This window comes from Nicotiana tabacum, chromosome 1 (genome assembly GCF_000715075.1).
Source record: "Nicotiana tabacum cultivar K326 chromosome 1, ASM71507v2, whole genome shotgun sequence".
Classification (NCBI taxonomy): domain Eukaryota; kingdom Viridiplantae; phylum Streptophyta; class Magnoliopsida; order Solanales; family Solanaceae; genus Nicotiana; species Nicotiana tabacum.
The window spans coordinates 82,023,685-82,041,160 of NC_134080.1; the positions used below are offsets into that span (position 1 = coordinate 82,023,685).

Below are 17,476 nucleotides of genomic sequence, written 5' to 3' on the forward strand. Positions count from 1 at the left end.
TTGCTCGACTCAACTTGATCAATCTTTTAGGACAATTTTTTTTAATTATTTAATTAATTAACGAAAATTTAACGTTGAATAAGCCAGGACACGCGACGCGATCCAGTCCGTTTTCTTTTCTGGATTATTTTAAATCCTTTTTCCCCAAATATTTCAAATGTGATGTTCTCACCTGTTCCAACAGCCATGACTGTTCTTGAAAGATTCAAACCTTTTCAGAAACAGTGCCAGAAAATGACTATAAATATACCTTGATCACAGATTTTTTTCTTACGAAATTTTTTAATCTTCTTCTTTTTCTGCACAAAATTTTCCAGTATGTTTTACAACCATTGAGTGGTTCGAAGTTCATCAGAGTTTTTGGTACCAATACACTGATGAGTTAAATCGTTCTATCCTGAGAGGATAATTTTCCAGCACATCGGATACTTGAGGGGAATAATTTCCTTAAGAATACACTGTGCATTCATTGGGCTTTTCAGATATTATTTCGACATTCTGTTGCTGCTAACTTTCAGTTTCTGTTTCAGAAAGTTTACTGTTTTATTATTCATTACAGTAACACAGATTGGCTAACAGTTACTTCATCCACTTTTTATGACATATGATCTCTATTGCTATTATACGTTCTTCTCTTTTGCTATTTCATTTTGAAGGTATTTTACTGTATGTGATATATATATATATATATATATATATATATATATATATATATATATATATATATATATATATATATATATAATCTTGAGCATAATTATTCGAACTACATCTTAGAATTCACAAATTGACAAGTTGGTGTGGTCCTCTGTAACCATGTAATTGATGGTAACAGTTCTTTGATGATAACAAGTGCTCAGGTATCCATTTCACATTTGGTGATGGATTAACCAATTGACATCCCTCGAGCTATCCATTATTTATTATTTCTGAACTTCTTCTCTGATTGTTGGTAGTCGTTGAACGTTAATTTCTGGTATTCGCGCGTCCAGATTTTCCAATCATTCTCTAGGACAAGCTATACACCAAAATGTGCATACAATCTAACTTGGCTTTGAGGAACTTTTGATAATCATATTAACATGAAACAAAGCATTAAATGAGAAGTTTTGTGCCCCTCCTTTGCAGCGGAGAAACACAGAACTAATTGTCACCAAGAAATTGATCACAAGTTGAATACTTTTTTTTAATACCGGAAATAAAGTTTTCCTACAAGTATATTGAGTTGCAAACATGGGCAAGAAACTTGAAGAGGAGTATTTAATGTACGTGCAAGCTAACCCCAATATCATTATTAAAAAAAGGTTTTTCAAGAACCTTGTCACTCAAATTGTAAACTCTAACTTTTTAAATCGAATTAGGAAATATATGTTAAAATTTCTCTCAATTACTCATAAGAAGTAATTACAATGTTTAACCGCCTTAAATTGAAAAAAGAAAAGACTTACTCTTTTTTCTTTCGAATGGACGGATTTTGATCATTCTTTTTGTATCACTTATTTCAATCAACGGGTAAAAACTTTATCGGTAACATTTGATATTTAAATTTATCAAAAGAACTGCACGATCTCTACGGAAGTATAAGTTACCTAACTAATTAAGTGTACCAACAAAGAAAAAGTTACGTAACTTAACTACCCAACAAAATCTAGACAATTGATCTGTTTGTTTTCCAAAGTATAAATTTTTCCACAAAAAAAAAAAGGAATCATAAAAAATTGATACTGCACCAAATATCTACTAGTATTAGTTTTCCAATTTTTAAAAATTTCCACCATAAAAATCACAAAAAATTGATGCCATACTAGACGGTACATCCTAATTTAATGATATCCATGCAAAATAACGGTTAAAAGATCGAGTGCGGGCAGAGTTTACCAAAGAAAATACTTGTCAAAAAAAGAAAAGAAAAAAAGAAAGAAGAAGCAGCAGCAAAAACAAAAGAAACCAAAAAGTAATGGGTATTATATGTTGGCGATAAAACGCATAGAATCTTTCATTTAGTTACCCGCCAATTGTCCAATTCTGTGTTCCACATTATCCATTGGTGTGCTCCATTCACAGCTCTTAGAAGCCAACTGAACCTTCAATTCCCCCCAGAAATTGCAGCCACCGATCAAATGTGGAGCAATGGTTAGTTTTTCTATCAACCAAATCAATGCAAATATGCATCAGTTTCACGCCTTGCCTGCTCACGATATTCATGTGCTGTTTCCTACAAGAAGATGCAGCTGGAAACAAAATTACTCTTTTTATATACCCGCTTTATCGTCGTCGTCTTGTTGCTTGCCAGTGTCTCGCCGTCAGTCGAGTAGGTATTATTTGGGCAGATTCAAAAGACGCTTCCGTTCTGAACCTAATCTTAAAGCCCTCACTTCCCGCATCGTTGAGCTCACTCGCCGAAGACAACTCCACCAGGTACAATTCAATATAGGGTTTATTTTCCTCAATTTCTGCTCTCATTGCTTTTATTGAACAACTGCTTTTTAACTTCTAGTAGGACTCTAAGAGCTCGTATGAGAATGCTAGGACGAAGCTTAAGAGATATACCTAAATTGGATAAAACATGAAAAATTATATATGGTGACCAAGAGAATGTCAAACATTGCAGTAGTATACAACTAAATCGAACTGTTAACCTTGGAACATTTGATTTTCTTACAACTTGTTTTAACTCTCAAAATTGTTAACTCGTCTGTAGATATTTGAGGAAATTGAGATTGCGAAGAAACGACATGGGCAGTTGAACACCATTGTGATGAATGCGGTGATGCAGGCTTGTGTTCACTGTGCTGATATAGAATCGGCCTTAAGGGTATTTGATAAAATGTCAGGCACAGAGGGTTGTGGTGTTGATTATATCACTTATGCTACGCTTCTAAAGGTATTTGGTGCACAGTGAATTCCCTATAATACTACATGAAAAATTATACCCGATGAATAGGTTTAGGGGTGTGCATCCGAATCAGTTTATCGATAAATCGAATCGATTATTTGTTATCGGTTTATCGATTTATCGATTTCGATTTCGAAATTTTTCTTATCGAGTTATCGATTTCGATTTCGATTTTGTCCTCTTCGATTATCGGTTTATCGATAAACCGATAAGATATACTTAATTTTTTTTTTCTTTTTACCCTTATTCTATAATACCCTTTCCTTTACCCTAAGTCCCTAACCCTATTATTTTATCTACCACATTTAAGAAATGATCATATTTAAAGCTCAAGGGAATGAAGTTCAAATTAATGGAAAATAGAATTAGTGATGATGTATTTTTATTTTTTTTATACCGTTGGAGTGTTGGTGGCATACATTTGATCCCTTACTTTAGTTTCGTTGCATGTGCTTGTTGACACAGCTTTTATGTTATAAACGGTGTTCGTCTTATTTTAGCTTATTTTTGTCCATATTAGCTAGGCGTGTTTATAGCAATATACTTTCCGTGGAATCCCGCAAATTTTCTTATTGGTGTAATCGATAACCGAATCGATAAGCCCCAAAAATCGATAAATCGAAATCGAAAAAATCGAAACCTTATTGAAACGATAACGATAAGCATATGTACAAATCGATAATCGATAAGTAATTATCGATAAGGGTCAAAATCGAATTGATAAATCGAATGCACACCCCTAAATAGGTTATAGTCTGGAAGCAATTGAAGTATTGAACATATCTAAGCATGCTTACTATTTTTCCTGGAAGGGTTTGGGTGATGCCCGAAGAATTGATCAAGCATTTGAATTACTTGAAGCTATTGAGCAAGGTACTGCTGTTGGAAGCCCAAACCTTTCGCCACCCCTTATTAGTGGTCTGCTGAATTCCCTAATTGAAGCAGGTAAGTTTTTTCTTGGAGTAAATGGAATTTCATTACATGCTTTTACTGTTCTCCAAGATCTATATTGCTGGCGCAAAGTTTGGAGGCTGTAGGACTAACCCGTTTTCCGTATTGCACATGTACGAGGTAAAGCTGGATGTGTGCGCGCACACACACACACACACATAAACAGACATGAATACGTACAATATAGTAATGCCTCCAAGCGTAACCATTTAACATAGCTATATGCCTTGTTTATTGGTATATTTTTGATAACAAAGGCAACAGCGCGAGATAGTTTTTCTACACTAGCCTTGTTGTAGCATCATGTATCATGCAGTGGCCTTTTCAAGAATGAGATGGCTGACGAGTTTGTGGAAGAAATAAAACAAGAGGGAAAACACTTCTTTCATTTTTCTTTACTTTCTCTACTAACTACTCTTTTTATTTCCCTTCCTTTTCTTTTGAATGCTTCTACACAAAATGTCAGGTGGTGATTTATTATTGGATATAGTTGCTTGTGTCAAGATTAATGTCTTGGCTTTCTGAATATACCTCCTTTACTTCTGCCTTTCTAGTGCAGGGGATCTACGCCGTGCTAATGGTCTTCTTGCACGATACGGCTTTGTACTTAACGAGAGCGGATATCCATCCGTCTTGGTATACAATTTATTGATGAAGGTCTTCTGCCTACCCACGAGTTTAACTTCCCAATTTGTTAGATCTCCTGTTTTTATCATTCTTTTTAAAAAAAAATCATACATCGAATTATTTCTCAGAGCCATTTCCAAAATTTCAGGGGTACATAAGCACAGGTTGTCCTGGGGCAGCATTAAGTTTGCATGATGAAATACTAAGACATGGACTGAACCTGGATAAGCTCACATATAATAAACTAATCCTTGCATGTGTGGAGACTGGAAAGTTGGATGTTGCAATGCAGTTCTTTGAGGACATGAAGGTTTCATCTTTGATACTTGAAAGGCCAATTTAGAGCCTCATTATTTGCTCAAATGATTTAGCGCACATTATTGTTTACCTGAAAAAGTGTATATCTAACTGGTGCAGGACAGAGGAAAAACTGTTGGTAATGATGACATTTTTCCGGATGTAGTCACCTACACTACGTTGCTAAAGGTCCGTGGGCATGATACTCTTTATACACAGTTAAAAACCATTGCTTTGGTCTCCTTCTATGGAAATGAGATAAACACGTGACGGATAAAGTGAATAATCGTTAAGAATCTGAGATGTGGTGCTAGGTTTTTTAATTAGATTCACAATGTAGTAATTCTTTCACAATATAAGTATATTGTTTTAACGTAAAGACTAAATTGAAGCTCTGTCGGGAAACCTACATATACTCTTACATTAATATAGATGAAATTAGGTTTTCTGCTATCATTACTTGTTAGCGTTTAGGAGTTTTGCTTCTTTTTTTTGTGTAGGGTTTTGGTCATGCCCAGGATCCTCTTTCAGTTCAAAAGATTGTCATAGAAATGAAATCATCCAACAACTTGCGTATTGATCGAGTTGCTTACACTGCAATCATTGATGCCTTTTTGAACTGTGGGACAATAAAAGGTATGCTCTATGCACAGATATTACTGAAACTTCTATAACTCATGGTTATGAAAGTATACTTGAATAACTCATGCCAATTCCAAATGATAATAAGAGTGAGGTGGCTATCACTGGTGAAATGGAAATAACATTTAACACACAATTGTAAATATTGAATCTTAGTATCTGCGATGAAAACAAAAATCTTAGTATCTGCAGAACAAAGTCTAGAAGGCATGGAATTGAGACAAATTGCTACCACGAGAAATTTATTGTGTATATCATGTGGCGTCTTCTATGTGCAACTGCATCTGCTTGCTTTGAGTTCCTCCACTCACAATTTGATAAACTGATTCAGGTCACACACGAGAAATTTACTGTGTATATCATGTGACGTCTTCTTTCTATGTGCAACTGCATCTGCATGCTTTGAGTTCCTACACTCACAATTTGATAAACTGATTCAGGTCACAAAGACCAAACTGATCAGTTTGGAAAGCAACTTTAGATGTTGACTGGTATGTCTTTCTGAAACAAAATTTATAGATTTAGAAGTGACATATAAACTTATTTGGGACTGTGTGCCTATGAAGTGATAAGTGTGAGATTTATTGAACATCCTTTTTCGAATTCCGTAACCCCAACTTTCTTGGGATTGAGGTGTAGTAATTTTTATAGAGAACATGTACAAAGTTCTATTACCACAAGTTTTCGCATTAAGAAATTTTCAAAAGATTATTTGAAAAATTCGTGGCAGAAGAGAATTAACTTTTCGGATTGTAAGTAGGTCAATTAAAATAGGATACAGTGAGCACCTCTTAAGTTGTCATCAAAAGTACATTTGTCTCTATGAAATAAATAAGAAAAAAAAAAATGTAAAACTCCAGCTGATAAAAGAAAGAAGAGTAGCGTTCCTTTTTGACCTTTATCAGTTTACCTCCTCCTATCACTGCCTTATTTTCCAAGCATAATCAGTAATCTGTTGTGAGGAGTCCATTATTTGAGTTCAGTTCTTCCCCGGTCTATGCCTAAGTCTTTATAAACTGGTTTCAAAACAGAATAAGTCCTTAAAAACTGGAACCTTTTCAGCATTGTCAAACTATTTGATTTTCCCACAAGCAGACTGCGTTTAAGTTTTGAAGTTTCTAAAATTCAAACCCTGAGAGGTTTAGTGGTTCAGATTTCAGATTTATGTGTCAGTATGGAAAAGTAAGTTAAATGACGAGCTTTCAGTTTAAGAAGCAAGGTTTTTAAATTAAGTAGCTAGAAGATGCAGATCAGGAAACAGGAAACCGGATCTTAAGAACCTTCAGAAGAAAGGTTAGACAAATTCCAATGTTCCATTAAAAATGTAACTTCATATGACATATGCCACTAAAGAAATACAGCTAGACAAAAGATCTACTGTTTGTTTGGTAAAATCAGCAGGAGATTTCACACTTTTAGTTCGTTCAGTAATCGAGTAAAAGCAACTGTGTTAAGGTTTTGACAAGAACGAAAAACTTGCTAGAGTGCAGAAAACATTGGTAAGTGTTGTTGGCAAGCTTCTTTCCACAATGATGAGCTTCTTGACAAGTCTAAAGCTTTTATGTAACTATGTCGCACTGGCTCTTCATTTTCGGCACCACACCAGTGTCGACACGACACTAGTAGTGTGGGTTTTGTACCTGATGTGGTCAACCCGACATCTGATACTTTGACCACAATCCATGGACAAGTTTGAGGAAAAAATTGATACTTTACTTTCTCAAGATAAAAGCTAGTACAGATTTGAAGACATGGGAAATGGCATTCCTTCAATATTAGCTACTTCCCGGTAGCAATTTATTCTAGTCCTTTTGTCTCCTTTTCAGATATTCCTCTTTGTCACCATGTTTCGGCCGAACAGAAAGTAACCAAGAGCTCAAGGCGCTGTTCTAGAAGGTGTGAGATCTGTACCAAGAGTTAGTGGATGGAGCTTGTGGTTGTGGGTACGCCACCGCTGGGAATGCCTTGAATGTGTTCTGTATTTCTTGCCATTTTTTCTTTTTTGGGGGAAAGAACAGAGAACTTTAAAGAGGCAAGTTGGGGAAGACGACTCAGATGTGAATGGGAGAAGTTCAATTCTTAAATGACACTGTAATTGTGAATTGGAGAGTTTGTGTGTTAAAGTATTCCACCCCTTATATCTCCACTATATGCAATGTGGTGACACGTTTACACATTGCATTACTGAAGACACATAGTATTACTTATTATAGTGCGGCTTAGAGAGTTTAATTTTTATACTAATTAGAGTTTTAATCTAAGGGAAAAATCAAAAATTAATTACAAATAAAATATAATTATACAGATATTATTTCTTATAAGTATTGACTTAAATTACAAGTAAGTTTTCCACAAAACATCTCTCGTAGTTTAGGATATCTTTATTAATCTATTTTTAGAATTTTAAATTTTTTTTTCCAGATCCCTGCACTGCTATCCGTATCTGGATCTCATATCCCCGAATCTTAAAATTTAGATTACGAAGGATCCGCCCTTTGGATCTGCACCCGGATGGGATACCCACACCCGAGTCCAAGCAACATTTTAGGTAAGTGAGGCTTCCTCCTGCTTCAGAGTTGTTCTCAAAGAACAAAACCGCTAGCCCAACTGGGATTTGGGCTGAAATTGAGAGTATCACCTCTCCCACAATAATATATCAGGCATAGTAAGTGGTGCTTGTTGCTAGGCCTCCTGGCTTTCACAGATCAACCAGTACTATATACAACAGGAGGTCATTAAGCTTTGACAAAAGTTCGTTTCGTTGAAAGGCTGATATCTTGGGACAGTCCCACATTACTAAGGTAACTGAAGTTTAATTAACACCTTCATAAGGGTGAGGTGCATGTTAGTCCATAGAAGTGCCTTATATAAAATGGAAAAAGTGAGTGACTCCGGTAATACCTCTCATGCTGCAAACAGATGTAGTCTATTAAGATCTGTCGTCATTTATAAATATGAGTATTATTCTTTTTGAAAGAATTAGTAATCACTTAGTTGTTTATTGTTATCGGTATTATGGGTTCATGCAAATGAATTTTGGAATATTTGCCAGGTTCGTATGTACAATATTCTGAAATTCCTATATTTCTAGACTAATGACCTTTATCGGTATTAATTGGTTTATGTGTTTAGATTGCTAAACAAATTGATGCACAAAATTATTCGATGAGGTGAATTAATCTCTTAATGAAGCATGTTTCCTATAGCATGAATATGCATCACCATCTCTTAAGGAGTTGAAGTTCTCCATATTGTGGAGATTCTTGCTTAAATGCTAAATTCAATGTGCACTCTCTTGTTGTTTATTCTGTTTCAGTAGCTTATAGTGTGTAAAATTATCTAATTAAAGAAAAGGAGTATGTAAGTTATAATTTTGTTGATCATTCTCAAGAAAAAGTTATAATTACGTTGATGGTTTTTCTGCTACCTCCATTGTCACTTTGCATATTGAATATTTGTACTCAATATAATAGGCGCTCTGATTGTATATGGGGAACTAGTAAAGAGAGCTGGAGAAGATTCTTGCTTGAGGCCAAAGCCTCATCTCTTCCTTGCTCTGATGCGCGCTTTTGCTGTTAGAGGAGAGTATGAAATGGTTAAAAAGCTGCATGGACGCATGTGGCTGGATTCATCTGGAACAATCACCTCTAAAGTTCATGAAGAGGCTGATCATCTCCTTATGGAGGCAGCATTGAACAATGCGCAGGTACTTCCTGCATACAATTGGTCTTGATTTTGAAGTTCTTATACACCATCTCAAGTAAGTCTAGATTGTTATATATGTACCACTTCCCATGGAAATCAGCTTGCAATGGTACACTCTTTCATGGACATTGTTCTTGATTTAGGTAAAGAAGAGGTTACGCTTGGTGTTGCGGATGAAATTACTTTATAAAGTAAAAGCAACGCTAAATAAGTTGGAGAAATCGAATGCGCTGGAGGTGAAAGGTGGATATCCCCTCCTAGTAGAGACAATTCATATTTGCAACTTGCAAAAAGTCTAAGATGAATTAAATGAAAACTTTTTCACTGATATTATTGTCACCACCCAAACCCAACTACCAAGGTATTATCTGATTTGACCCGACCTCTCTTGGCAGTTCAAGGCTTTTGAGCCTCATGGTTTAGTCCCCTTGGGGTTTAACCCAAAAGGTGCCTCGACAGTTAATTCCTGAACTCGCCTTTATATGGTCACTAAACTTTTCCTTCATTCTAATGTAGGATCTGCCTAAGGCAAGTTTCATAGTTAACACCCTTTCGAGTTCAACCACAAATGATCGGGGCGTTGTTACACTCTACCCTCTTAGGGACTCAGCAGCCAGCATACTTTTTGAGGTTTGCCCACCACCGTACTAGGGCAGATACCGGCTCTGGTACCACCTGTCACGGCCCAAACCCAACAACAAGGTATTGTCCTCTTTGGTCCGGCGCTGTAGGCCACCTCACGGCTTTTAGGCCTCACAGTTTTGTTTCCTTGGATTTTAACTCAAAAGGCGTCTTAACGGTTGAATCATGAACTCGCCCTTGTATGACCATTAGCTTTTCACTCATTCCGATATGGGCTTTGCCTAAGGCAAGTTTTACAACGAAGCCCCCTATCAAGCTCAACCGCCAGCGGTCCGTGGACTATTACAATTATGATGATCTCTATTGTTTAATATTGATTTCTTTAAGGTTCAACTGCCAAGATCTCAGCTATAGGAAAAATTGTTCCTATGAGAAAATTTGGACCATAACAAGTTCATGAAAATACCTTCCACTATGATCGACTCATCTACAACTCATCTTTGAAAACAAGATGTGCTCCTACACAGGAGTGGGGAAATGAAAGAAAGTGTCATGCACATGGATGGAAGAATGCACTTTCAGGTCCTACTATGTTGAGGCAAAGCACCCAATCTGCTTGCTTGTTGGCACGTTATGAGGTGGCAGGATTGACCTAGAGTCTTATGGGAATGATGGTTGGTCTTACTACTTCAAATTCCTTATACGCTTAGCATAAAAAAGAGGCGCTTCTACAGCTAAGGTGGTAAAGAAGATGTTCTTCAAGTTTCCAAACCCACTTCATCTTTCTAAGATTGGGTTGGTGTTCTGGTAGGCAAGAGGTATAAGCACTGGGAAGTGTGAAGGCAGATTGAGAACAGACTGCTATTGACGCTTCACCTATCTTTTCTGGAGATATCAGTAGAAGACCATCATCTCTATCCGTGTACAAGCAGATTAGGATCTTATGCCGCCACCCATTAGTCACCAGCCTGTCTATTTAGTATCTAGTACTAGGACTATCTCAATGGTTTAAGTTTCTTTAATCCTTTGGCCTTTGTTTTTCTTGGGTTAAAAGCAAGTTCTTGTTAAGATAGTGGTAATATCTTTGTTGTCCCAACTTTCAAGATAGTTTGAGAAAGTAACTAAAGAAACAATGATTTATTTCTCCTTCTTTCTGACACAAAATCAGTTTTAGCATTTGTTTGAACTTTGATCATCATCTGGACATTTTCTACTGTGTAAGCTGAGCAGATATTGGAACCTATTATCTGGTTATTTCTCTTACTGTTTTATCTCTTTTTGTCACTAAATAATCCATCTTTTATTTCAAAATCATGAGTGGTAACAACAACAGTTGCTATATGAAGTGTTACGCACAACTCTTTTAATGGTTTCAACATGAAACTATCGCTGTTCTTCCTCTATTATGCTTTCTGATTTTTCATTGAATGAAACTCTGCTTGGTTGCTCAAAACTGGATTAGAAACACCATGCTTCTACTTCGTAAGCCATTTGTTTTTTGTTGAATTATGTGAACCGTCTCATCCGGTTAAACCATTAAAAGATGATCAATTTGTATATTTTATTTAGGTCTGCAACGTGCCCCTTCATGTGACCTATTCTTTTTCCTTGACGATGATCAGTTTTATACAGTTATTTTGGGTCTGCAACGCTGTATTTCCACCCATTTGACATGCAACAACCTTGCGTCAATTTAGTTGTTTTTATTAAATCAATCAGCTCATGGACTTGTTATATCTTATCTTTAACGTTTAATTATGTTCCAAAAGCGCACTTCTCAAGTTTTGGATCCACCCTGTTGTACATAATTTATGGACATAATTACCTGTGCTAACTGTTGCTCAACTGTCCTTTCTCAGTTGGATTTGGCCCTACAGTACATGAAAGGCATTATTGGGAAATGGAAGCAAATACCATGGGCTAGTCGAGGTGGAATGGTAAGCCCTAGTCTCTAATGATTTCATCTATTTGAGCTCCAAATAATAAAATTACTTGTCACATATTTTTAATAACCCCATTACTTTGCTCCTTTATGATATGCTAGATTTAATTGGTGCTTAAGCTTAGCGTTTTTCAACTTCATGGGCCACATGTTAGTGCCGACCTTTCAAAAATAAGGGCTCTAGAAATTGCACCGAGTATTTATCCATGTTATAAAGTGGTAGATCGTATCATGTTATCCTTGACACCTCTCCACATGGAAAAAAGAAACTAAAATTAAAAAAACCACAGTAAATCTGTCTGGAACTGGAACTTTATTCCCTTGGAAATCCTTTTGGCTGTCACCAGTTCCTCTTTAGAGAACAAACTCAAGGCTTATCAAGGAAGAAGTGTCCATCCTTTGGTCATTGTTTCTCTTGTACTTTGTGAAATTGATAGAACCGACTGAGCAATGCTTTTAACAATCTTCCAATCATGTCTAAGAAAACTGTCAATGGTCTGAAGCTGTTTGATGCTACCATATCTCTGAGTATCCAATTTTTGTGGAAGATTCAGGAATGTACTCCTGATTCCTTATCGTTCCTGGCAGTATTCCTCATCAGAGAGATTATATTGTTGTCCAGTTAGTCTGACTCTTTGATTTTTGGTTTCTTTCTAACGTTGGCGACTTGTGCCCTTCTATATGTCCCAGAACATGATTTCTTTCATTCTCTGGAGTCTAGATTCTCCAACTAATCTATGCCTTGGGTCAGTATGAAAGTGGGGCTCCCAGCAATTAATTCTCCTCTCATTCCTAGGTATAGAAATGTATCAATTGAACCCAAAATGAGTTTCTTGTAGTCTTTAAATCTTATGCAGTAACTTAGAATCCATAAGAGTAATTCATGAAAACTAGGGTAAGAAAGTGTATAGATTTCAAGTTTTCAGGCAAACAGAAGCTTAGACATGGGATAGTTTTCTCTTGTTCCCTTTTTCTTTTCCTTTAGTTTCTGGTTTTCCTTCTCTTTGGTGTTTCACGTGGTATTTTTGCTGATTCTAGGACTTCCTATTGATATCTATTTTCATATTATTTCACACCACCTACGTTATATTACAGTTTAGTACTGTTGCAGGTTGCTCTGCGAATTGAGGCATTGCTTGGTTCCAGTGTTTCTATACTTAGCCCTTGCATATTGCCAGAGGTATGCTATCTCATTTTGCACTCGCAGATACATTAATGTCAACCAATTCCTTTCTTTGCCAGGCAACCACTGTATCTGTACTTATGGTAGAGATGAGCTTTCATTACCTTTTCTATTTCAAGCACCCATCATTGTGATATCTGTAATATTTGCGTTTCTCCTCTGAAACTGAGCTGATACACTCCCCCTTAAGTCTCAAATTCAAACTGAAGAATTTGTGTAGAGAATTAGGTAAATGCAGTAGAAGTTGAGTTTGTGCTATAGATTGCTCTAAAGATAATATAAGTTGGCCATCTTCAGTCTGTTGGTAGTAATTTTTTGGTTTTGTTTAGTTTATATGTATATAAACTGTTGATACATTAATTTCCTCTTTTTGTGGTCCAGCTGTCAGTACGTGATACTATCGAGCATATCATGGTGCCATTTTCTGAAGCACGGCCACTGCAAGCTACCCTGAAACTGACGCAAGTGGTCATGCGTTTCTTTAAGGATTTGACTGTTCCAGTCGTAGATGATTGGGGAAGTTGTGTTGGCATACTTCATCGTGAAGACTGCAATGAGGTACTTTATCTATGACCTGTATGATCTATTTGGCTATATTGGTTCACTGCATGACATTATTCTCTAGTTCGTCTCCATGTGCTTCTGAAACATTACACACTCTTGTACAGTTACAATCTTAATATCTTTGGCATTCGGCTACATGGACACTGTATGTTTAGGTGCTTGCAGAGACTGTTCATCTATTAGCAGCTTGCGAATTTTATCCCTGACCTGGCAATCTAATCACTACCACTCTTCATGCGTGACAAAAAGTTCATACATCCTTGAGAATATAGAGTTTTAATGGTGAATGACTGAATTAGCTGTGGGCCTGTCACCTGTGGGTTGAATATTGGTGTGATAGTTTCTATGATGTTGGGTCTAATAGGTTTTTGACTTGAATCACACGGGGGGGGGGGGGGGGAAGGGAAGTCCCAAGCATGAAAAGACAGGCTGCTTATATAAACTGGCCATCCAAAAAATTCACTTGTGTGAGGACTGTAAACTTAAACATTACAGATACTCTCTCAATCAGCAAGTCATAGGACATTTTTTCAAGATGATGTAAGGGATTCAGTTACTGCTTCAGTCAGCCCTTCCTAAATATCTCCATCCAGTCAATGGCATCCATGTCACAGAGAAAGCAAAAGAACGAGAGCTTTTCACTGGATACTAATAGAACACAAGCCAAGGAACATTTATCATTTGTTAACCCCAAGGAAATAAGCAGGAAAACAGAAGCAGCTCTTATTAATTCTGCATTTTTCACCCTTCCATTTTTTCCAACTTCATGGAGAGGAAATTTATGATCATTCCTGATGGAAAAAGTCAACCTCCTTGAAGGTATGCTGGTTGTTCTTATCCAGATAGTTTGAAAAAAATACAATCGACTAAGGTGGGAAGTATTGTCTTCATTTTAAGCAATCATCATCCTACCTTCTCATAGGGTGGAGTTATCTGCTTCTGCATTGGTTATAAAAAATTTATAGAAAATATCAAGCTCCAGAAGACTAGTGAGTGAGAGAGTTCATCAGTGGATCAGACGACAAAAGCTGCTTAAGATTGTGACATGTAAGAACAGATACTTACTGCTCTATTTAAAGGTCTTTGAAGAGGTGCAGCTGGTTCAATGTGAAGAAGAAATGCAGAAGCATCATAATGAGTGAGTCCATAGTTGTTCTAGGATTGAAGGAGGATTTTAGAAGGAAACAAACAAGTCTGGAACTGGAAGATAGTTATGAATTTGAAGACAAAAGATAACTAAGGTAGTGCCATAAATAAACTTGTGAAAAAGATCTTTTATGTTTTTGGGAAAAAGATCATGTAGATTGTGGAATAAAATGGAAAGAAGCATCTTTTTGTCCGGTGGTAGTTAGGCCAATAGTGGGACTATGTTATGTCACATGGAAGTTGGACTAGATGTATATACTGAGGTAGGCCTTTGAAATGAATTCCTGTTATTACCTAGTACCTACCTAATGCCAATCTGAACAAGCCAAGTATGTGTATCTTTTGAGGGTATGAAGAGCATCATGACCACATATTTTGGTAAAGTAATAAAAAGCATAATTGGCTGCACATTTTTGAGCTATAGCGCCCAAGAAACAGCTTCCCAACCAAGTGGCTTTCTACACCATACTTGTTAATATCTGGATGCTTGGTAACAACTCTTGGAACTGTTAGGAAGAAGACTGTAGTAGGCTGATTTCTGTTTCCTTGTTGCTCTGTTCCTTTTCCGTACCATCTTGGTACCATTCAATAAAATCCTTACCTTATCAAAAAAAGGGGTTAGATACTGCTGAAAGAGAAAAAGAGTGAAAGATATGGTTGATGACTTCTTGTCCTCTGTCAAGTTGCTTTAGAACCTGTTCATAGTCATGTTAGTAGTAGTATCCTTGCTGGTGCCATAGAGACGATTGTGAAGATAATAAGAGTGCTAGTATGCTTTGGTGGAATCAAAGGGAGGAAGGAAAGCCATCAATGAACATCAGACTACTAGAAGTTCAGTAGAAAGACGGCGATCCTAGAGCAAAGACACAGCTAAGTGGTTGGCGTATTCTAATCTCCACGCCTTCACTAATATAGGGCTGTGCGGACTATTTCTCATCCTTTATTCTGTTTATCATTTGCATGAACTTGACTTTGAACTTTGGTCTCAGAAAAATTTTCTTGAGTTCATTGTGGAATATTAAAGAAGTTAAATAAAAACAGTAACCAACATCCTAGGTTCATGCTTTGATTGCCTTACTGAGTAGTTAATTTGGTTGTCTACTAAACCACTGATAACCCTGGGCTGTGGAGTTAATTCTAATGCTTTTTGATGCCTAATATGGCAGCTGGATGCGCCACTTTCAGCAATGATGAGAAGTCCACCTCCTTCTGTAACAACCTCAACATCCATCGGTCGTGTTATTGATCTAATGCTAGAGAAGAGGTACAAAATGGTTATTGTAGCAAAATATGAAAATGTGCGCGGAATGTTTTACAGCTCCAGTGTAAGGGCTGTCGGAGTTTTTACATCTGAACAGCTATATAAGCTTGCTCCAACTTCATCAGAGCTAGCCGTTCAAAATTCTTCTGCCTGTAGGGAACCTATTGAAATTTATAGATAGTATACCTCAACAAAGGAAATTTGCATGAGCGTATTCTTTTTCAGTTTAGAGTAGGCTATCATTTCTTTCAGGCTGCTGAGTTCTTCATGTGTCTTTTATCGCATTCTAGATTGCAATACTATCGGCTTTGAGTGGTTCGATTATCTTCTCAACTATATATAATGTTGGTGCTGGGTTGGTGATAGAAATATTCATGTATATGCGAACTTTGGAGTTGTTAAGGCATGATTAAATAAGTAAATTGTTCCGGGCAGGCATGGTTGAGCCTCGACTGGACCAGCATTAAGGTTCTCTTTCACGTGATTATCAATCAAGTTTTTAGATGATTCAGGAAATTTAATATGGTGTCAAACCAGGTAGAGTTTAAGAGCCTATTTGGCCAAGCTTTTGGGAGGTCAAAAATATTTTTTCTTACAAAAAAAAGTACATTTGGAAAATTTGAAGTGTTTGGCCAAAATGGAAAGTGCTTTCAAGTTGCAGCGGAAGCAATTTTTTTTTTTTGCTTTTGGGGAGAAGCTACAAATTCTGGTTTCTTCCAAGAAGCAGAAGCAGAAAATTAATTTATTCAAGATAAAAATAACTTACAATAAATTTATATATTTCAAATTATCCCTCATTATTTAACCTTTTTCTTTTCCTTTTTATTTCTCCCATACTTTTCTTCTCTTTTTTATTTCAATCATATTTTTATTCTTTTTCTCTTATTCCTCTTTGGAATAGTCTCGCACGAACAATTTTTTATTTATATTGAATGGTGTATTTTAATATATTTAAATTATTATGTAAACAATAAGCGATACTACATACTAAATGTTGTTACTTTGGAATAACTATATTGATTTGAATCTTTAATTTATGTTTTTACTTTATGTTTTATATTTTAATTGAATTCCTTTATAGCAAAAAACTAATGTCTTTTTCTAAATAATACTAATTGCAAATTGAACCTTTACTGTCCTTTTTAATTTGTTACTTAAAAGTACTTTTTGGAAAGATTGACCAAAGACAATGTGCTTGCAAGAAGTACTACTCAAACGAATTGGTCAAACACATTATTATTTTGCGGAAGTACTTTTTCAGAAAGGACTTTTAATTAAAATCACATTTAAAAATAAGCAGATTTTGACGGCTTGACAAACGGAATCTAAGTACCTTCACATAGTTACGAAAAAGAGGGCGTGTCATGACATAATCAATTAAATAAATGTGTCATTTTCAACAATTTAGACTTTAGATAAAAAGATGACACAATTGAATATGTATATTGATCATTATGTGACTTAGGCTTCCTCAAATAAATTTGGTTTGATTGAACTATTGGAAACTAGAAAAGTGGTGCCCCAAGAATTTAGACTTTGGATAAAAAGGTTACTTTTTAATTTTTTTCCTTTTCATTTTTATTTATTTTCTTTATAACTTATTTATTATTTCCATTATTTTCTTTTTATTTTTTATTTTATTTTATTTACTTTTTAATTTTAAAACATATTTTGCTTTGT

The 17,476-nt window shown here is 36.0% G+C and overlaps 1 protein-coding gene across 2 annotated transcripts; it reads left to right on the forward strand.

The window, feature by feature from the left end:
- Window positions 1-1,884: 1,884 nt before the first annotated feature.
- Window positions 1,885-16,301, forward strand: LOC107823741 (pentatricopeptide repeat-containing protein At5g10690). 2 transcript variants are annotated; one of them, XM_016650429.2, is made up of 12 exons: window positions 1,885-2,418; window positions 2,702-2,884; window positions 3,709-3,841; window positions 4,407-4,504; window positions 4,623-4,784; window positions 4,892-4,960; window positions 5,272-5,407; window positions 8,887-9,119; window positions 11,560-11,637; window positions 12,754-12,822; window positions 13,207-13,383; window positions 15,702-16,301. In XM_016650429.2, the coding sequence occupies exons 1-12, from the start codon at window positions 2,131-2,133 to the stop codon at window positions 15,975-15,977; spliced, it is 1,902 nt and encodes a 633-aa protein (XP_016505915.2). In that variant the 5' UTR covers window positions 1,885-2,130; the 3' UTR covers window positions 15,978-16,301. The 2 variants fall into 2 exon arrangements, with proteins under 2 accessions (XP_016505915.2, XP_016505916.2); XM_016650430.2 differs by having other exon boundaries at window positions 4,407-4,483.
- The last annotated feature ends 1,175 nt before the right edge of the window (window positions 16,302-17,476 follow it).